General features: G+C 36.9%; 1 protein-coding gene across 43 annotated transcripts in view; it reads right to left on the reverse strand.

Moving 5' to 3' along the window:
* The window catches only part of camk2b1 (calcium/calmodulin-dependent protein kinase (CaM kinase) II beta 1), an 86,995-nt gene that overhangs the window by 47,812 nt on the left and 17,089 nt on the right, over positions 1 to 22,094 (reverse strand). For 22 of the 43 annotated variants that reach the window (XM_055039792.1, XM_055039772.1, XM_055039785.1 and 19 more), the window contains exons 3-9: positions 20,256 to 20,315; positions 19,305 to 19,359; positions 18,823 to 18,888; positions 10,653 to 10,725; positions 1,870 to 1,972; positions 1,138 to 1,221; positions 896 to 990 (exon numbers count right to left, since the gene is read on the reverse strand). In XM_055039792.1, the coding sequence (XP_054895767.1) occupies positions 896 to 990; positions 1,138 to 1,221; positions 1,870 to 1,972; positions 10,653 to 10,725; positions 18,823 to 18,888; positions 19,305 to 19,359; positions 20,256 to 20,315 (536 nt within the window). Of the gene's footprint in view, positions 1 to 895; positions 991 to 1,137; positions 1,222 to 1,869; positions 1,973 to 6,181; positions 6,255 to 10,652; positions 10,726 to 18,822; positions 18,889 to 19,304; positions 19,360 to 20,255; positions 20,316 to 22,094 lie in introns of those variants that run through there. The other 21 variants (XM_055039793.1, XM_055039770.1, XM_055039786.1 and 18 more) reach the window with 2 other exon arrangements.

Genomic DNA, 22,094 nt, shown 5'->3' on the forward strand with positions numbered 1-22,094 from the left:
TTGCATTTTAAATAAGATTTTTACATCTGATAAAACTCTCTATATTGGAGTCATTTTAAATATATCAATTTCATATGTTGGTCTCTACATGATAAATATAGTGCAGAATGTCCCTAAAATAGCCTTCCATGATTAAGTGTTCAAAAGAAGATATCATTCTCTGTCTGCAGGAGTGAAGCTCTCTAAAGAGCCAGACTGTATTTGATTGAATGCTTCAATTAATTCATGCATACGGCTCACTGTTCCCGCCCCTGTGCTTTGCAACGACTGTGCTCAGATGAGTACATGGGTATCTACCATGTTGGGTTGATACCCAACATGGCTGCTCAGGACACATTTTGAGAAGCTTGTTAGATTTTCATAGTGCAATAAACTAAATAAAAGAAAATACAGGGGGGAAAAAATCAAAAGTGCAAAAGGTTGGAAAAAATTCAAACTTAAAGTCATTAATAACATGCAGTGAAATTTTCTTCCCTGAACAGATTACCAAATGTTGAGGACTACTTTTACCAACTTTATTAATGTTTTAGAAACACAGCACACATGATTTTTACATAAAAGCCACAGCGGCTCCCTTTGGTCGGATTGTTTATTAAAACTAAAAGGCCAGTCCAAGCAGAGCCTCCAGCAATTTGTTCAGGAACCCTCAACTCATCAGGTCCTGTTGTGTTTAGGCATAAACACTAAGGTCTGTGTCCCATGAGACAGAATCACTGCCAGAGAGTCAGTCAGTTTCTCTCTCTTTATTTGGCATGAAGTTCACTGCGAAACCTGCGCTCTTGCACCCCCTGAAATATGAATGAGGCGACTCGGTTACGTAAGAACGGGGGCAGCAGGAGCAGCAGGGAGGGCATCGCGATGGAAGGAGGAGAAGGGAAAAAGAGCGGAGACTCACATCATAAGCCCCAGCCTTGATCTGCTGGTACAGCTTGTGCTGGTCCTCGTCCCAGAAAGGAGGGTAGCCCACCAGCAGGATGTAGAGAATCACCCCTGAGTCACAAACACACAAGAAAACATACACACCGACAAAGCAAATCAACACACAACATCAACTCAACCTTCTGCTGTTTTGTGTGTGATCACTTAGGAAAAACCATATGGATGTTGTGTTTATACGAGTGTTTCTCTCCAACTCACCGCAGGCCCAGATGTCCACAGGTTTGCCATATGCCTCCTTCCTCAATACCTCGGGGGACAGGTATCCTGGTGTTCCTGCAAACCCTACAGCAAAAAAAACATCCACTATTGATTAGCAAGGCAACAGACTGTGCAGAGAAACTAACAAAATAGTCAGTATTTTAGCCTTGAACTGCTGGAAATTCTCAGTCATACACTGTGGCCTATATGTCCAACAAATGCCAAGATTTCACAGCAAAAACACTAAATCCTACTAAGTATTTTTGGTCTAGTTTCTAGTGCAAACCTTTTAGTTTACTTGAAATAGGACAAAAGTAAGTTACAAGTAACTTTTCAGCAAGAAATATTAGCTCATTTTAAGTCAATAATTTCTTACTATTGATGAAAAAGTACTGGCAGAAAACTTTACTTATGAAAATAAATTTTTCTCATTGCAGTAAACTATAAATAAAAAATGGTTGGCTACACAAAACCTAAAACTTAAAACTTCCTTCTCTACAAAAGTAAATATTATAATCACAACTTTATACAGAACACAAATTTAAAAAGACATAAAAAAATGCAACAAAATTTTGTTATCCAAGCTGTACTCTTTAACACATTTTATGTTTAGCTCATAAAATGTGTAAGTTACCTCCATACAAGGAACAAAACACAATGACAAAGTAGTTTATTATGTCAATTGAATAAAATGTACCCCAGATTTCCTGCTGTTGTTTCTTGGATACCTACCAAACCAGGCCTGCTGATCCCCCTGCACCTCGATGGCCAGGCCAAAGTCGGCAAGTTTCACTGCAGCGTTCTTACACTTGCTTGCGAGGAGCAGGTTCTCTGGCTGAAGAGAAGAAGAAGACGGCAAAAGGTTATCAAAAAACTTATAGGACGAGAAAACGACAATCCTCATGGAGTAAAAGCTAGAAGCAGACATGCAAAAAAGTTTGCAAACGGGTTCATGAAGGCTGCTTTCAGTCAAGACAAACATTTGCAAGGCACATATTTTATGTTTTTATTCATGCAATGACAGATTTACAGCAGAAGTTGGTCCACATTATAGCAGTTCAATCTGATAAGTCTGCAGCACTTTTATTTCCTGGCCTCATACAATGAGGCTCTATGGGCTCCATCTCTGTGGCCTAGATAATGCAGCTAGCCTCATTATTCTCTGTCAGAGGAGAGCTCTAATAATGGGCATCTATCCCCACTGGTCTCTGCTCTTTCTCACTTTCTTCTTCTTAGTCTCACTTAATCATTGCCTCTGTAAAGGTAACAGGCAGCTCTGACTACTGCATAAAGCCCTCCTGTGGGAAATATTAACACAAAATATAATCTGGGGCTATCATTTTTTCCAACAATCTTGATGCTGGATAATCACCAGGATTGCTAACATGATAACTTATATTGGTTATCAAAGTTACCCTTTAATCTGCATAGGTAGACTCAATTATTTCAGTCGATGCCTGGGGAGTAAGACGCCCACCCAAACACTTAACTTCAAAGTTAACATGGGAAAAAAAAGACTTCTTGGTGTCAGTGAAGCTTCAACTTTAATTTTTTTTAACATCTTTTAGCTAATGCAGCTGTTTCTTAATATAGATCAGTGAAGAGTAACATGTGTCCAAACTTTTTGAAATCTAAGAATTAGGACATTATATTTAGGTTGGATTTCTGTCACCACTTCCCCTGCAATGCAGCAGCATCTGCCTGTATCCCATCATTGTTTTCTGTCCTCAAATCAGACGACTCGCCTGTCCCAAAACACATGTAGTTAAAGTTGTGCTTCTGCTAGCATCTTAAGCCAAGAAGGCAAAAGAATTGGTAATGCTTCCATTTTGAGCCTACATCATATCACGATATTCTCCTTGCACTTGGTTAGGTTCTCATTTTCTTTTGTAAACCAGGGAGTTTAGAAGGTGCCAACGCAGTATAATCTACGACCATGAATGTGTGTGAAATTCGTGAGGAAGCAGCGGCTTCCATCAAAAAGGTGAGCTCACATTCAAACATTAAATAACAAACATCAGTGCTGCTTGACACAAGAGCACCGCCTTTTCTCTTGCTGCTTTTTGGCAGACTAAGCACAGAGAAGATTAGCAGCTGGTTCTGGTTGAGGAGGGCAGAGAGGGACGGTTACCGACAGATGATGGGAAAGCTGCATTGGAGAGCAGGTCATGAGTGGGTGTTTGATTTGGAGAACTTCCCAGTCTCAGATTTTCGCACTTCCTATTCTATTTATTTACCAGCTAAGGATCTGGTACTGAGGCGGGAGAGTGGAAGATATCTATGCAAATGTTGGAAAGAGGCCCATTTTTAAGGAGTTTGCAGAGCAGAAACCTGAAGCTCAACTGCATCAGTCAACTTCGATTTATTAGAACACAAAACATGTTTTAAGAAGCAGCTGCATTTTAAAACTCCATGATTTTTAATGGTAAAATACAGTGTACTATCAAAGTATTTATACTCTTTGAACATTTTGACACTCATTCATGTTAAACCCATGAATTACAATGTATTTTATTATATTTTATGTGATAGACCAACTATGCATAGTTTTAAAAATGCTGACAAATGAAACTGGAACATTTATATTAAGTCCCATCGTCCCAGTACTTTGCAGAACGAACTTTTTAGCAATTTGAGCTGAAAGCATGTTCAGCATGTTATATCTTAACCAACGCTGCAAGTTTTTTTCACTTTTAACTGCTTATGTTTAGACTTTGACTGGGCCACAGTATACACATACTACACGGTACAGCTGGAGCTCAAGGTTAAATTTTGCTCAAGGTTTTTTTTTTTTTGTTTTGTTTTTTTCAGAATGATTCTGTATTTGTATTCAGCCCCATTGACTCCATCTGACCAAAACATTTCTTCCACACTCTTCCACATTTGACCCCATGTCTCTTTCTTCTTGCCACTTTTCTAGGGAGCACTACATTGCTACGTTTGCAGTTCTGATGTTGGATTGATGTTTTTTTAAATGTTTTGAACTTGACATATTGTTTGATGACCTGACTCTGCTCTAAATCAGCTTTATCCCTGATTGGTCTGCTTGCGTTTCTTGATGTTGCTTGTTCACTAATCTTTCCTAAAAAATCTTCACAGACAGCTGTGTTTATACAGACTGCAACTGTTTGCACTTGATTTTACTTAGTGGTATCACAGCGAAGGGGGGTAAATACAAATGTGTCAAAAACCTCAAAAACACTGTGTCACTTTTATACCAAAAAAATACACCAAAGGGGTTATCACACCTAATACTCCAATATACTCGGTGCAAGTGGGGCCAAAACGTGCAACATTTGTTAGATTTTCAGCTGGTGCGGTTCACTTTTTCATTGCACTGTGTCGAACAATCCTAACTAACCGAAAATCTGCTCTCCTCCTTGCCTGTGGTGGCGCTCCACCAAGAACCACAAAAGGAATCAACATAAAAACCTCTGAAGAAGACATGAGCACAACTTCCTTTTTCACAAAATATAAACAAAAATGGAAAGAAGTCAGATTTTAACAGTTGTAGAATTTCTCTTTCGTCTTTGGTAAAAGACAAAGAGCCATTTCTCCCACTAGTGCCAGACTTTCATTTTGTTTTGGTTGTATTACCCAGAATGCCATGTGCTATAGTTCGCTTCCTGCTTATTGAATAGTCTGCGGTCCGCTTAGATTTCATTTATGTATTCGAACCATGCCAATGTTCACTTCCACTGAACCAAACCTTGATTTGTAGGCCTTTTTTTAGTCCAATTCTGCACTCACACATCCCCAAACGAACCAGACTTTCTAGGTAAATCAACTAAAGTTTGAATAAAGTGGACTAAACAGGGCTGATGTGAATGCCTAAATGTTTGTAGCTCAAGGGAGTTGAAAAACTTGGCACTGCACATTACAACATCTTCTGAACAATGTGTGCATTGACATTGTTTTTGTTGGCACAAAGTCACAACTTGACTCTGTTGTCATGTGTATTGCTAATTTGAGGGATCATGTCAGTCGGGCTGTCCTCAGTCATCACACTATGACCTATTGCGAGAAACACTCTCCAGTGCGTGGCTGTGAAATAAGATAGGTGGCGTAAGCTAAATAAAGCCTTTGCCCACAACAGTTCTGATAAACACAGCAGCCTTTGCTGGAATGCTAGGACTGACATTTGCATAGAGGTCTACTTGACAAAGTGCATCATGCAAAACAAGATGCAACATACAGAAAGGAAGAACATACATAAATACCAGCAGGTACAACACAAGCAAGACTGGAAAACAGGTTGATTTCTATTTTTTTATGGACACAGATCATATTTGACATGTTTGGAGAAGTAGTAAAAGCATCTCAGCAAAAAGAAAAAAAAATCCCTTTAGAGCACTGAGGGCTGTGTGAACAATCTGATAAAATATTACTGACAAAATCACCTTTAAATTTACAACCAGTTCTTCTTGCACCGGTAAACACAGACTAATTCCAAGTTAATAATTACAATTTTGCAAGAAAATTGTTTTCATGGGTGTAATATCAATCCAAACCACAGAATACCTGAAAAAGGAATAGATATTACTTCTCGCCGTCAAGTAAAAGAACCTGAGATGAGGTACTCTCTCAGCTGATATTATGTGAGCAGCTGTGACAGAAATCCTGCTACAAAAAGGTTACATAGCAGAAGCATTGGTCAGCCTACATGACCTGCATTGCATGTTTGACATTGTTGCATGCTTGAACTCTCTACACACTAAAAGATATGTTTATACAAGAAAGTAGCTGCGAGTTTAGTATAGCTGAAGAAACCTGGAGAAAACTTAGGGAACATTTTGCTCTGAATCTACATTACTTTCTAATTTAAAAACCAGGTATTATGTTCAGTCTGAACTGTAATATGAGCAATGAGATGATCCACAGCCCTCTATAACTCTTCAGACTTTGCAAGCAACAACTACAACGTCTTACCAACAGAACAGAAATCCACAAACTACAGAAACAGCTCAACCACGAACCCCAAAGACAAAAAAATATAACTAATATATAACTTTATGTGGGCAGCAAAGCAATTCCCATCACTCACCTTTAGGTCCCGGTGCACCACGCCCATTTGATGGCAGTGAAGCACCGCCTCCAGGATCTGCTGGATGCAATGACTGCATGCAAACACCAAGGGAAGGGGGGGCGCATGTTAGTCTTAGCAGCGCTGCAAACCCGTGCACAGGCCATGGGGTGCAGAAAAGAAAGGGTAGGTGGGTGGTGGGGGAGATTTTAGGGGTAGAATAAGAGTTGAAAAGACTCTTCTGTTGTCAGAGTGCTACATTTGTACCATTCGCTGATTTTGGGGGACCCAAAACAAGCAAAATGATCAGAAAATGAAGCTAAATTTGTTGCCACTGAGTTGGCCTTAAAGCTATAGCATAAAACCAACATATAAAGGATTCCTTTTAGAGTGGACTTTTTGGGGTTAATTGTGGTAGAATGGTACAGCTGTGGATTCTCTGCAACAGAAGATTCCTTTATGTCAATCAAATATGCAAGAACCAGCTGATGGTGGCAGTTACTTTCAGTTCGATATATTTTTCAACAACCCTCATCCAAAAATATTAGAAATTTCATCTGACTCTAGATGCCCTTCCACCATCCGTGTTTTACCCAGCAGGCCTCGTGGAGATGAGATATGAGAATATGGCTGGCCACAGGGGGGCCAAGGAAAAACATTGATGAAGAAGGTAAACAAAGGATTGAGTCATTCTGTAATTAACATTTAAAAATTGTGTCTGTATGAGAACGGACTGATAAGACTGAAATAAATGTGATATTGGCAAGTCATCAGAGACTAAAAACAGTGAGAAAGAAACTAGGAGGCAGTGGAAGTGTGAGACTGGATAATATATCTGCTGTGATGGAAAAGGTGGCTATGATTAACGGAAAGACAACATTGGCAGGAAACAACAAGGTATAAAAGAATGAATATTATCAGATGATGGATGAGTAGAGCTGCAGTGACACACACTTATATAAAGTACAACCATTTATATCTGGACTGGTGCGTGTCTGTGTTTGATAATAGCTTCATCATGCATGAGTGCCTCCTGTGCACTGAACTTTTTTTAAAGGATTTAGTTTGTGTGTTAAAATATCCAATTTAATGTCAATGCATAAAAAAACTGCATGTACATGTTACGTCTGTAAAAGGTTGAGGATTAGTTTTATTTTGCTCCTTCAGGATCTGACAAAATTGCAAAACAATGACAAGTTACAAGCTGAAGGGAACAAACTAGTAGCACAACAAATATAAAAATGTAAAATTTGTAGTAAAAAAAAACATTTAAACAGCAGAAAACCCTTGCTTTCACTGGGTATACAGTCACAGCGCAACTACTTTCTCGCTAAATTCTAGGACTTCACTATATCAGGAATTTATTAAGATTTGAAAAATTATTGTTAAAAATTGTGACGATGAGCATTTGTGATAAATAATTTCTCTCATTTGTATCTCTGTGACCTTTAGAGTCAGATTTCCAATGGACTGTATATACATTATTAGCATGCAGACCATTAATTTATTGCACTTTGCATATTACCACATACAATTATTGGATTTCAAACACTCCTTTGTGATATTACTTTTGCCTATACTGATCACATTATGGGAAATATTACTGATTTATTGTGCAGCTTTAATTTTGTGGCATCTTTGGTGTACCTAGTTTTGCAAACAAGCTTTCGTTTTAACTTTTTAAATAAATTATCAAACGGTGCAATCTGTGGCTGGTGGTTTTGTACAACTGAGGTTAGATTAGAAATAATTTTAGATTTTTTTTTTATTTAAAGGAGGAATAGGTAGAGAATGCACGTTCTTTTCCTCGTGTCTGCAATAAAATTTGATTCCAGAACAATAAATTCACTTACTAAACTACCAACTTTGTTTGGTTTTGGTATATTGGAGGCCCTTAATAAATTCTGTACTTTACTGAAAACTTTTGTTTCCTTAATATAACAACCTATCATGGGCAGAAAGTAAAAGTTTTAAAAAATTCTGCACATTTCTTGATTTGAAAAGAAATGTGCATAAGGTGAAGAATCCAGTTATCTTTGAATTTTAAAGCACAGCTACAAACTGAATAACAAATCAAAAAACAAAAGTAATGGTGAGAGAGAGCTCTTAATTGGGATTTATTTCCACTTTTAAAGGACCATCAATTCTTTATCATATTTTTCATCCATTTTTCCCCTTCCAGCTTAGCCACACATCTAACTAATATAATGAGGAAAGTGATTGCATGAAATCTCTGACATTTGTTGGTATGACTTTCTTCCTAGTTTTTAAAACTATACTAAATTTGCTTTGATTGCAATTACAGCGTATTAATTTGAAAGGGAAATGACTTAATGGTGGCAGAGATTGGATGAAGAGCAATCAGTAAAGAAGAAAAACATTTTTGTGCAATTTTCAGGTGCACAAAACATGTAAATCAAATATCTATTTGTTTACAAAACATCAAAACTAGTTAGGGTCTAAAATGTTGTCATCAGGGTAAAATTCCTTTTTACCTGATCTGTATAAGGCATTAGGTAATTGCTAAAATCTTTTCTATCTAAATCTAAAGTTAAAAATTGTCCTCTGATCCACAAGAAATATTCAGTAAAAGTACAAAGTAATGTAACTAATTACATTACAAGTCTATTTGGGGTGGGAGACACACAAACTGAAACACAGAGAGACAGTGGAGGAAAAAGATGCATTGACGTGAGTCCAAAGTTCAGGGCTATAAATTAAGAGCACTGTCTCATCTCTAACAGTCTCCCAATAAATACATACTGGGCAGGTCACATATACCGAGTGTGTCTGGGTACTGGGTGATCACGAGAAGAAATGTGGCTGCACATAAGCTCTGTCCTACAAAAAAAACTATTTTGTATGTGTTTCTGTGGATAAGATGCCATTGCAATAATAATCTGCTCTCGTTCTTCACTGAGGTTCAGGATAAAACAGATCAAACCGAAAAAAGTACAAAAAGTACAACAAAACAGGGATTTTGCTTCACAGATTGACAAGTTTGAGGAGTCATTCTTAATGTCTTCATGTGCTTACAGAAAAAAAATGAAATAAAAATGCATGTTTTTGTGCATCTTTGACAAACAGGTGAGCAAAGCTGTTTTTTTCTTTTTCTTTTTTGCACTCACCGTCTTGCAGAAGGCCACTAATGGACATGCTTGAAACTTAATCCTGATTATTACTGTAGCCATTTTTTGTCATACATTCTGCTAATGATCACACCCATTACTGAGTGAGTGAGGCACTTTGTGGCTCCATTAATGACTCCAAGCTGACTGCTCACACACCAACATAAGCAAGAACATCATTTTAAAAATGCACTGATTACCTCATCTAGAAATTTCTGCATTATACAAACACAGAGCACCTATACTTCATTTAAGTATAGCACGTAAATACATTAACATTTACTGCTATCTAGACACTTCTTTGCAATATGCATAATGAGACAAATAATTTCACTGAATTCTCATCCAGAACCGGTTTCGCCTCATAATCCTTAAAAATAAACAATAACATGGAGTGAAAATTGTGGCTAAAACATGCAAGTCACAAGTTTGATAATATTTCAGATATATAAACGAATCAAAAGTTATCGATATCGACCAACATAAAATTATTTTTATCCTGATACGTTTTTCAGCAATATCGTCCAGCCCAAGATATAATTTGATATTAATATGTATATCGGTCCTTATATTAAAAATAAAAAAAAGTTACACATCGAGTATAAGCAAAGATTTATTTAGTTTAACTCTGATTTGTTATTTAATTTACATTATACGTATTAAGAATTTCTAATTGCATTTCTGAGCCATTTCAAAGAAAATTTGCTGCAGTTTTTTTTACTGTTTGGCCAAGGCAGTCAAAGTGTTAAGTTTAAGTTTCTTATTATTTATTTTACATTGACTGATATACAAATTAAGCTTTGTATATCAGCGCGCCTGATATACAGCTTCACCAAGCTTGTGAACCTACTGGTGTATTTAAATGTGCTGTACTGGTACAGAGTTACCAAATAAATTTTGAAATTTAGTACATTTATGTTTGTGTCTAAAAAAAAAAAAAAGTCAATTCAGCTCTATTTCTCCGTATCAGATTGGTATCAACTGAAACTAAACCCGAGATGTCTGTATTGGTGTGGGAAGTAGATGGGTGCATCCCAAGATGCAATGTGGGATGGTTGTGAGGAGAGCAACTGGGAGGGCAGATGAAACTGGAAAAAGTGGGTGAGGTGGGCCAGATTCTTCCAATTAGAAAAATAAAACAAATGTATGAATAAAATTCATTAACATTAAGCAAAAAGAAAACATCCAATCACAACAAGACACGAGCCGGACAGGCGGACGTCAGACAAGAGACGGAGAGGACAGACAAACAGGCGAAGAGGAGGAAGGAGGAAAAGAGGGGAGAGGGAGAAAGGAAGCAAGCAAAGTTTGGGGAGGGAGAGGGTTGAAGGGTGGGATGCAGATGCTCCTCTACACATACTAACCTTCAGGTCCCTGTGCACTATGTCATGTTGGTGAATGTGATGGACACTTTCTAGAATCTGATGGATACAGTGACTGTGAAGACAAAACAGAGAGAGGAGGGACAGCCGGGGGAGGAGGACAGATGAGCCACAGGGATGCACAGAGAGGTATGGAAAAGGACGAGGATGCCAGATGAGCAGAGTGACGGACGGGGCCAAAAAGCCCACATTACAGGGGAGAAAAAGGGCAGGTTAGATTAGAGGAGTGACAGTGGAAGTCAGAGGAAATTCTAAGACAGGCAGAGGAAAAGAAAAGGATGTGAAGCAGACAGAGAGGAATGAAAATGGTAGGCAAGTAGGTGTAGGTGGAGGAGACAAAAATGTTTCGTTTTGCTTCTTTCTTTGTTTTTTTTAAACATGAGATAGGAACAGCCACAGCAGAGCAACCCGCCAGACAAAAATCACAACAACGCTGCCACGGGAAAAGTACAGAACAGAGATGACAGCTTGTGAGAGAAAAGATAATTACCTTTTTGCATAGAACAGAAAGAGATACTAAATAAAAGAAATGGAACGGACAGTGAATCATAGAGGACAGGCGATTATTTTTCTATCGCTGAACGGAAAAGCAGCACTGTGTGCTTGTGCAATGCGAAGACAAACATGAAACTTCCTCACAACGATGAGCGTGTTCATTTTGAAATATTTTGTGTATGCAGCAGAATCATTGTGATGATAATGTACAGAATACGTGACTAATGGCAGGCGCAGGGAGTCGGGCCGCCTGCAGGATCCACACCCACACTGAGTGGGAGGACTGAGAGAGAGAATCAGAGAGATAGATGCATATGCATCGTTTGTGGAACCACACACAAAAACACACAAATATTACATGTGGCAACAATACATGCCTTAGACTTTTCTCTCACTGAGAAAATTATTAATATCCAGGTATGAATTGTAGAAACTTTTACTTTAATTTGTGAATAAGCTGCATCTAAGGAGGTAAGAGTAATAAAATAGATATCTGAGGTTAAATATTTTTGTTTCTAATAAAAAATTATTGTATAGTTTATTTTTAAAAAAACAAAAAAACTTCCAAGGCCTTAAAACACATTTAAGTAGCAATCTAGAGCCTGAAGGGCAAGTTTAGGTAAAAATCCCATCCAAGGACACAACTTTGATGAATACCGTTCTCATCAATTCAAAAAGTGTGGTGTGAATTTATATTTTTTTATTCTTTTTTGACCAACCCCAAAATGTTTGTTTTTTGGTTGTTTCATCACTGGAGCTTTTACAGTTTTGAATCTGAAGTTCACAACAGAACAAAGACACTTTTTGCATGCAAATGTCTGCTCGTTATTAAATACTTCAAAATATCTTGACTCAGCCTCATTGCACCTCGTAATTGGATTATGTCACATTCAGGAAGCTGCAACTCGATGGTCTTTATGCTTGTTGGATTTTTTTTCTTTGATTAAAACAAAAAGCGATTGGAAACCTTACTGAATAAAGCAAAGCAAAGGTGTGAGGTGCAAGTTGACAGCATCCCACTGAGTATGGCATTTAGAAATTGAAGATCACCTCCATGTCTTTCTTCTGTTTACCTGTTGCTGCAAACCTCTAATGTCTTACTGTCGAAAAACATTACGTTCTTTCAAAGAACCTGCCTGTCCGTTGAGACTGGTCGAAAGCGCATCCAGATCCCCACTGGCTAAAAAAAGCAACATCAGTTCTTTGCAGAAAGGCAAACTGACAAATGTTTGAGAAGTAAACAAAGCCAAATGTGCAGGGTGTAAAAATACTTCACATTTGACAAAATATGATGTTTATTGCTTGTTTTACAGTAGATGACTGAATATTTTTATGGCATTCTTATATATTTTAGAAATACAAATCAACTGTACTGTGATTTGATACAAAATTGGGAGCTTTCATAAGTAGTGAAATATTTCCATCCAATTGTGATGCGAATTTGTAAAGTGTTGCAAAAGAGAAAATGCAAATTAGATGCGTTTCCATTTACAGGGTGGAAGCAAATCAACCAGGTCATGCCAAGCTTAATTTTGTCAGATGTTGACACTATGCATGGCTGTAAAAAAAAAAAAAAGATTGCACTTTGTTTTCTGTAATTTTGACTGAAAACAAAAATCATAAACTATTTTTCTCCCGTCATTTCTTAAAATGATCATAATGACATATTCAAGACCATTTCATTTTCATTCGGCTTAATTGATGTTCAACAAGCTAAACATATAATCCACAATCACACATCAAGCAGATTAATACATTATGCATTATGAACATAAGCAAGGATTGTTCGCCCACTTGTTCCGCTATAAACGCTTCAGTACAGAAATGAGAAGCAGGCCGAGGTGCGCTGTCTGTTGCTCAGGTTTTGTATGAGTAGTGCCATTTCTGGGCTAAAACTATTTTTAAAATAAACTTACCCTGGTGTGTATTAGATTCACTGATCAGCCTGTATAACCCCTGGTTAGGAAATATTGCTTGTTTCGTACTTTGGTGTAATTTACTCACAAATTTAGTCATTGTGGCCTTGATCTGATCAAGCATTCCTAAAAAGGAACTCTGATAGATTCTGACTGGGGGCAACAAGGTGTGATTCTGCACAGTTTGCAGTCTGAGTGAGAGTGAGACTAATTATCAAGGCTAATTAAAGTCCCACTTCTTGCTAGTCTCCAAGGGAGCCAGGGTGGCAGTGTGTGTATGTGTGAGTGTGTGTTTGATACTGGCCTGAATGAGTGACATTCAGATGAAGGAGGAAAAGATATTCAGGAAGGAAATGATCACCAACCCGTTCAGATGTTGATTTGGGTTTGGATTGCTTAAAACTAGGGCTGGGTTATGAATCTATTTTATCAGTATTTCAAATTGTTGGTTTTGGAAGATTTAATTTATGGAAAATTTTGTCATTTTCCCCCAAATGCACTCCTTGGGTCTCCATAGCTCAGAGTGATGTCAGCATGCCCAAGACCGCCATCTTGTTTGACGAGCATTTATCTATTTGGACTTTGAATTAAGGTCAAGTCTTTGAGGGCCAGGCTAAGATTCTTATTAAAAATGTAAATAAACTCATCATGTTGCAAGACTACAGTCGTAATAATACAAGAATAAAATCGTATGACAATAAACTCAAGTAATACAACAACAGAATCTTACCAGAATAAAGTCATAATAATTGGGGAATGAAGAAACAAATTTATGAGAACTCCAAGACATAGAATAAAAACTAATTAATTCTTCAAGCTCTTTTCCTTGTTAAAACAACTTTCTTCTCAAATGATTGCATCTTTATTCTGCTGATATTATTTCTACATTCTTTTAGTTAAACAAAAAGTCCTGGAATGGTTGACATAAAAGCAACTTTCTGATCATATTTTCTTCAGTTTGTCATCTCTTTTTTTAGAAAAGAAAGCAAGAAAAAAAATCAATAAAAATAGGAAATCGGATGTAGTATGACATATTCCTACCTTTCCTAAAACCCATAATAATCTCTTTGACAGGTGGGCCAGGTATGCTAACATTCAAACATAAGCTATGATGAACAGCTGCGAGTGGGAGTTGGATCTACCTTGACTCATAAATACAGCATATCTTGCATGAATCTTGTCATTTGTTTTTGAGTGCATCATTATGTTTTCACCTGAGAGTATATTTGCCTTTTCTTATGTTCATCCCGGATGGAAATTCTGTGGGCAACACTACGAGGAAATGTAAATCCTGATTTATTTATAGGCTCTGCCCTCAAGTCTTTGATAAGTGATGGCCTCCACATTTTAGTTGACATTGAAGGGCCACATCAGATTAAATGTTTCAAAGGCCATACATTTATTTAAGGTTTTCATAACATGGAGAAGATTTTAAATAATCTTGACATTTGACATTTCAGGTTTAATTGTGTTGTATTATTTTCTACGATATAAGATGGATTTTCTTTCAATAAAGGGAACAAATTACTGAACATTGCTGGATATGACCTTTCTGCTGTGAGTGATTTATGGGCTTCTCAGCCACCTGTTGGCGCTCCTGGAAACACACCAGCATTTCCCGTCCAATAAAACTATACCCACCTGCTGAATAATAAAATAATTATTCACTCTTGAAGCTACAATAATGAGATTAAATCGATCCTGGGTGCTAATCAGCGACTCAGCCGGGAAACAAAACAGGTTTTATCTGCCCTGATTTAATTGTTGAAGCTTGTGGTGCTAACAGCTAAAAGTCAAGCAGTGCTGGCTCTCCTTTCGTTCTGTTTAAACTTCTACGGATATCAGGCTGTAAATTAAAGTAATTTGTAACTTACGTTATACAAACATATTCTATAGGATATTACAATAAGTGTTGTACAGAAATGTTCTCCTCTGGTGGCTTGCAGCTTTTGTGTCTTTGCAATAATATGGCCGATTCAAATAATCTTAAAGAATCCTAAGACTAAAGTAGTTCCTTCTGATGTCATTTTAGGAAAAAAAAATGTTATTTACCTCGGTAAGATAAATGTTTAGGACTTAAGAGAGCTTCTAATGTGACAAAATGCATGGAGTAGTGAGGATGATTTTCAGTGAGCCTTAGAGCAAAGGTGTCCAAATTTTAACCTCATGGGCCAAAACTGTCGAGTTGAAAGCAAACGATGGCCACAAAAGAGAAATTATTATTATCATTATTACCAATAATGATAATAATAATTATCGTTATAATTATTATTATAATAATTATACTAATAATGATTACTAATAATGATAATAATAACTATAGAAAAATAAAGTTAAATGCTATAGTTTTATCTGCACAACTAATAATTTAAAAAACAAACCTGATTTCTATAGAAAGGAAAGCTGTAAGTAACAAACAAAACAAAATACAAACACGATTTTAAATGTTGATGGTTTTTCTATTTCCTTTTAAGTTTTTGTGTTTATTCTTAGCAACAAGAACAGGATATGAGTCGCCCATTCTTAAAAACTTTTCCTTTTTTATTGGAGTTTACTAAGATTTTCTAAAAGGGTTCAACAAAATCTGCTCTTGAATAAAAGTTGCTGAATATTTGTTATCCTGGTTAATATGAAAGTTAACTAAATGAGTACTTTGTGTTGTAAATTTCTTATTTATAAGACTTTCCTGTATATTTTTTGGAAAGTCAGTGAAGGCTTTTTTAACTGTACTGTGGCTGCACAAAATTTCATTGAGGGCCACAAATAGCCCACGAGCCACACTTTGGACCCCTCTGCCTTAAAAAGTCTGAAGCAGTGAAAAAGGTGGAAAGATTGACAGACATGAGATATTCTCTGTAAAACGATTGTTGTTTCACGAGATTAAAAACAAATTGATACAAAAAGGCAGTCACTGAATAGCTGACAACTGAAGGTTCATATTAATAAGGATTAATATCAAATAGACAAAGTAATAAAATGACCAGCATGGCAAAAAGCTGTGACAAATCACAATAATGAGGAGGATGTAAATAAGCTGTGATTAAACATGTTGATGCTGAGCGGCATTTAATTTAATTTTAGTTTCATTATCATGTCACTTTTCTTAATCGAGTCCAGATTCAATGACTGGTAATTTTAAATCAACTGATTACTGGGGACAGCTGTCCTATTTTGTGTATCAACCAAAGACTTTCTCATTGCTTTTCAGAAAGACTCAAGAAATAAAAGCTACCAGGACATATTCTATTTGTAAGATGGGGTTAATTTCTTTCCTTTTTTAGCAACATTTGGTCCACAATCCTTACCAGTTGGTGGCGCTAATGCTCCATTAAGACATTTGCCAACCGCCATTAAACAAGATGTAGACGAAGAAGAGGAACCAATCACACACTGCAAAAAAAAAACCCTGAATCTTACCAAGTATTTTTGTTCTAGTTTTTAGTGAAAATATTTTTGTACATTTGGATTAAGACAAAGCTAACTTTCAAGAAAGTTTTCAGCTTGTGTTAAGCCAATAATTCCTTAATAGGGATGAAAAAGTATGAGGTCCACTGGCACATAAAACATCCCTGAGACTTGTTATAAACATGCCAAACCCATAGGGGGCAGTGCAGCGCAAAGCTAACACGTGCAAGCCAATCAAGTTGCTTCAAAAGAACCACAATTTCCTGTTAGGAATTAAACATGCCAGTAAAGCCATTTATATGTTGAACTACTTTTAAATAGCGTATTAGAATATAAAGTTCATTAAGCACAAGACAATACGGATTGGAAATTGAGTCAATTAGCGCATTATCTGCTCTTTCGATCAGGAATATCACCAGTTCTTACAGGGAATAATTACAAGCTACAAATGAAATGGCTTGAAAGTGGAGACTGGAGCTGAAATCCACCATTTACTGTCACACACTGCAGTGATTTTAGCTTAAAAAGACAGGCAGCTCTGCTTGGCTTTTAATGTTAGTGAATGGACTGACACCCACACTCACAACTGTCAGTTTCAAGTATCTCTCTCACTCTTCTCTCAGCCTATTGTCTGTCCACCCCCCACTACTCCGTTTCCTCTTTCGTCGATTGTTAAAGTGAACTGTGTGTGGCGATGAGTCAGCAGGGGGCGGTGGGCGTTCGACATAAAACAGCGCAGTCGGTGGTAAAAGGGAGAAAACGGAAAAAAAAAAGAAAAAAAACAATAAAAAAGAAACTGAAACTGTCACTGTAATTCAAACTTTAGATTTGCTGACATTGTTTTTATCTTTTCCACTGTCTGAGGAGAAGACAAGCAGAAGAACGATGAACAGCACAAGGTGCATCCTGAGCAAACTGCACCTGCAAATCTCACCAAGTCTGTAAAAGAAACCGTTGAGGTTTGACTAATCATAATCTGCTGATTATAGTTTAAAAAGCATCAGCAGAAAGCTAATGACATACATTTATGGTGGTTCCAATTATTTTTAGCCAATAAACGGCGAAAATGCTGATGTCCACGGCTTTCAAAGCATCAAATTACTGTTTCAGCAAGAACCCTGGAATGACCTCTGGATGGAAATCACAAATATGTCATTTTTAATAGCCTACAAATTAGAAGTAGTGCAATTTTCTATATAAAAGAGTCCATATTTACCTCCAACAGACTAACTTAGTGTTGGATCTCAGACTAACTTAGTGTTGAATCTGTAAAGCTAGACGTTTTTTTAAGCTAAAAAGTCATCGATAAAACCTAAGTTGGGTCTTAAAGGTGTGTGATGTGTCGGTGTGTGAGGTGAGGGCAAGTAGTGCGATGGAGAAAGCAAAGGAAAAGGGAAGAATGGTGAAAAGAAAAGAGCAAAGAGAAAAGACAGCTAACAGCAAAATTACAGCGACTGGCAAAAGTAGTGAACATTTTTCTTCTTTTTATTGCATTAAAGCTACAAACTTTAAAGTATTTTATTAGATTTTATGTAGTAGACCAACACAATGTAATGCCTGACTAGAAAATGGAGGAAATTATGCATGATTTTCAAAATATTTTATAAAGACAATTTAATTCTAATTAGCATCATTGATTAGAATTTATTGCGACAAAGATATTTCGAGGTAAGAAATTTATCACAATCGATGATAAAGATGAGGAAAAAACTACAAGATTTTTGAATAAGTTCTAAATTTGGCAGGGAAGACTGCATGAAGAGTCATGATTTAAATTGATGGAAAGAAAACTCTTTCTAGATCAGCAAAACTTGTTGAGACGTAACTTTTTGCAGTAAATTGTGCTTCTACAAAGTATCGACATAGGAGAACTAAGTGCAAGTAGATATCACACAGATTCCATTTGTGAAACCTTTTGAAAACCAAGTATTCATTTCCTTATACTTCAAATTATGTACTACTTTGTTCTAATAAAATACACTGAAGTTTTGGGTTGAAATTTGCCAAAATGTGGTCATGGGGTGCAGATACTTTTGCAAGGAACTGCAGGAGTTAGAATAAGAACGAGAAAAAGGAAAACAGCCTTTTGAAGAGACAAAAAATAAGCAAGAAAAAATAACAAGAATTGTAAGAAAAGAAAGATAGAAAAATAACATGTCTATGATTTATGAAGCTGAAAACAAGGGGTGAGACAAGACAACAAGGAGCAGAAACTAAGGAAAAGGAGAGGAAATTGAGAGGAATAAAGAAGTACATAGAAAACTACAGACAAGGCGACAACAGACTGGGAACGTTTTGAAGAAGAGGAGGCAGAGAGACGAAGGCCACGCTCCTACCTGGCGTCCGCCTCGCTGTAGTACTCTCTGGCTACGATGTCCTCAAACAGTTCACCTCCGGTCACCCTGCATCAACAAAAACACGTTTATTCAACGTTAAGATGTTCCAATGTTGTTGTTGTTTTGTTTCTGGTTTTTTTACTACATTCCAGGAAAGAACAACAGAAATAAGAAACACAAGGAAATCCGAAAGCAAGGATTTCATCACCACTTTTTGGTTTATTTCGTGGCTCACCCCGTTTCCCCCTAAAATGCCCCCTCCGCCCCTCTTCCCACACTGTTGCCATGGAAACTGGAGGGAATTGCAGAGAGACGGATGCGGAGGGTGGCGGTGGCGACAGGGATGGGGTGAATATAGGAGAGAGTTATGCAACGCTATATATGCACAGAGGGTGCGGGAATCGAGGGAGAGGAGGAAGAAGATGATGAAGCGTGTGTGTAAAAAATTTTAAAAAAGGAGGGAGAGAGGAAGGATGACTTACAAGTCAAACAGGAGGTAGTGGAAACCCTCCTCTGATATACTGTCGTGAAGACGAACTGTAAGAGGATTGAGGAACAAACATTTAGTACAGTCATTGTAAATGTATTTTGCTGTAACGATTAATTTGATGCTTTTTCTAACTGCCTCTGAAAAAGCATCACTGCTGCATTTTAAGTGAGCGATTAAAGGAGCGTAAAAAACAGCAGCCAGAGCGTGTGAGGGAATAAAACCACAGGGAGTCATAATAATAGAGCTGAATGTCATGTATTTACATTAAAGCAAGAGGTTCTGCAAATAAAATCATACTCTTACGCAACAGGAGGAGGGCTTGCACTGTTATATTTCATTTAAAAAATAAAAACCAGAATCAACATTGCTCCATTTTGAGTAAACTGTGTGAAAATTGAGGGGAATAAAAATTGTCAATATAAATTAGGGATGAAACAATGAATCCGATTTCAAATTACTAATTTAGTAACTGATTAACTGTTAACTGGAGTATAAAAACTCAAAAAGGTCAGTTGCTGAGAAACAACAGTCAAAGCAGTAATTAAGCCCAAACTGTACAGAAAACCATTTACTGTCAATATGTTTCACCAAAACCTCCCCAAGTGGCAATTTTTTTTTCATTCGCCCAGTTCAATGCTATGTTTAAGCATTTTTTAATATAAAAAAGAAAATCGAATTATTTATTTACTTCAAATACCTAATATATCAATAACATTGTATAGAAAGATAGATTTAATTAGCTTAATGAAAAATCTGCAGTGTGTACCCATTTTTATCCAATTAATCGTAACAGTAACTGATAGATTAATTGATTGCAAAAATATTTGTTAGTTGCAACCCAACTATGAATTAGACATAAAATGAGAAAAATCAATAAAGTTTCTCAAAGTTACAGTTTCACTGTGTTGGTATTAGAAGAAGTAAAACAGAAAGAGTTCCTCACCAATGTTGGGGTGTTTCAAAAGGCGACAGATCCGAGCCTCTCGCTCCAACTTCTGGTGATCTGCAAAACAACACAAAAACAAGAATTAAGAAATGAAACACAATGAGCAAAATCTAATGCAGAGGGGTCTCTGCATCAGGGTTACATGTGTGTGAAATTTTACTTTATCTGATACAAAAAGAACATGATGAAGTAGCAACAAGTTAGGCAAAGCATAGTGAGAAAAATGCAGCATGATATAGTAAAAAAAGGCACATTTTACAGTCACAGTCACACTAAGCTTCATAGATCAATTTTTATGTGGGTTATTTAGATTTTGTTCTTATCTTAAACTAGGAAACTATATAAAGTCTGATGTTTGCTATGAAAATGCCAGAAGTCTTCTACGATTGAAGTAGATCGGCATCTGGATATTTTCTCTTCTGGCATTTGTGTCACAAATATCTGGTTTTATAATGTCAAATAACATTTTAGTTTGAATATCTGTACATGTATGCCTTAATCATAAAAAATTATAACTTTTTTCTTGCAAATCTATGACTTTTTGACATTAGAGAATATCCACACTGTCCCATAAATAAGTGAAAATCTAGAAACTTGTGAGTTTTATTCTGGTAATAAAACTCACAAACCTCCACATTGTTTTATTTTTTCATTTAGCTGCCATGATCCGAATACTCTGTTGTGCAATGCAATACAAATTATTAAAAAATAAGAATGGAGACATTGAAACAGTCCTTTTTGAAGATGCAAATTTTCAGCTTTTTGAGTTCCCAAAGTGAAGTTGTACTGAAACATAAATTGTGTTTTAAAGACTGCAGTCATCATTTGAAAGGTTTTATTTATTGATGTAAATTGGAAGTAGGCGTGGCTGAGATAGTGGTACTTGCTGATAAAGAAGTGATATCATCCTGAGCTTACAGCTGAAATAAGGAGCTTTGCATACGAAGATGATGATCAGATCAATATAATACCATCTGACACTGCAATCAGTCACAGTGCAGCACAAAGCATTGCCCCAACCTCGATCGGGCTTTTTTCTGATACCCGAAAATCCTTTGGAGTTTAGAGCAAAACAGATCTAACACACACACTGGGGCATCTGAGCTGCTTTGCTTCTTTGTGATGAAATCAGATGCTATTTATGGTTTAAGTATTTTATCATTTCAGAACGCGACAATCCGACCAAACATGCCCACAGACAGAAAAACCCAAAAAGAAGTGGATCCCTGTAAACACCAACACTCAAACAATTGATGAAAATAAATACATGCTGTTGCTGGAAACAATATAGTACAATCTGTGACAGGAATAGCTTGGAAAAAGGCGAGCAGACACATTTCCATGGGTACAGAGGAGTGACAGTGACGTGTAAGCCCAGTCATTACAGTCTTAGAAGACGAGCTGAGCCAGTTGGTGAAAGGAGTGGGGAGTGTTGAAGAGGGACAGAGGAGGTGGGAGGAGGAAGAACAATTAAGCCTGCATGCCATCTTTCTGTTGAAAGATTAAAACAATGCTAATCGCTGCGTCTGTTGCTGCTTGTTTTCTTCCTCCTTTCTTCCTTCGGTTTGAGGAACCAGTGAAACAAACAAAGCATGGTTTTCTCTTCATCTCGCTGTAAATCAAACTGCTTTTTTTTCTAATCTCAAGGTGAGGTTATAGTTTAGACAGAATGGAAACATTTTGTCTAAATGTCCACTCCGCCTAAACTTGTGTTTCTGCTGAACCGTCCTTGATATGTTACGATGCTAAATGGTGGAAAAAATGTCAAATGGGCCAGGATCGGGTTTTAGTCTGTTAGTGGCATCTGCTAATAATACGAGAACAGAAATGGCCCAG

The sequence above is a fragment of the Poeciliopsis prolifica genome, unplaced genomic scaffold, assembly GCF_027474105.1.
Source record: "Poeciliopsis prolifica strain line A6 unplaced genomic scaffold, Auburn_PproV2 SCAFFOLD014, whole genome shotgun sequence".
Taxonomy (NCBI): Eukaryota; Metazoa; Chordata; class Actinopteri; order Cyprinodontiformes; family Poeciliidae; genus Poeciliopsis; species Poeciliopsis prolifica.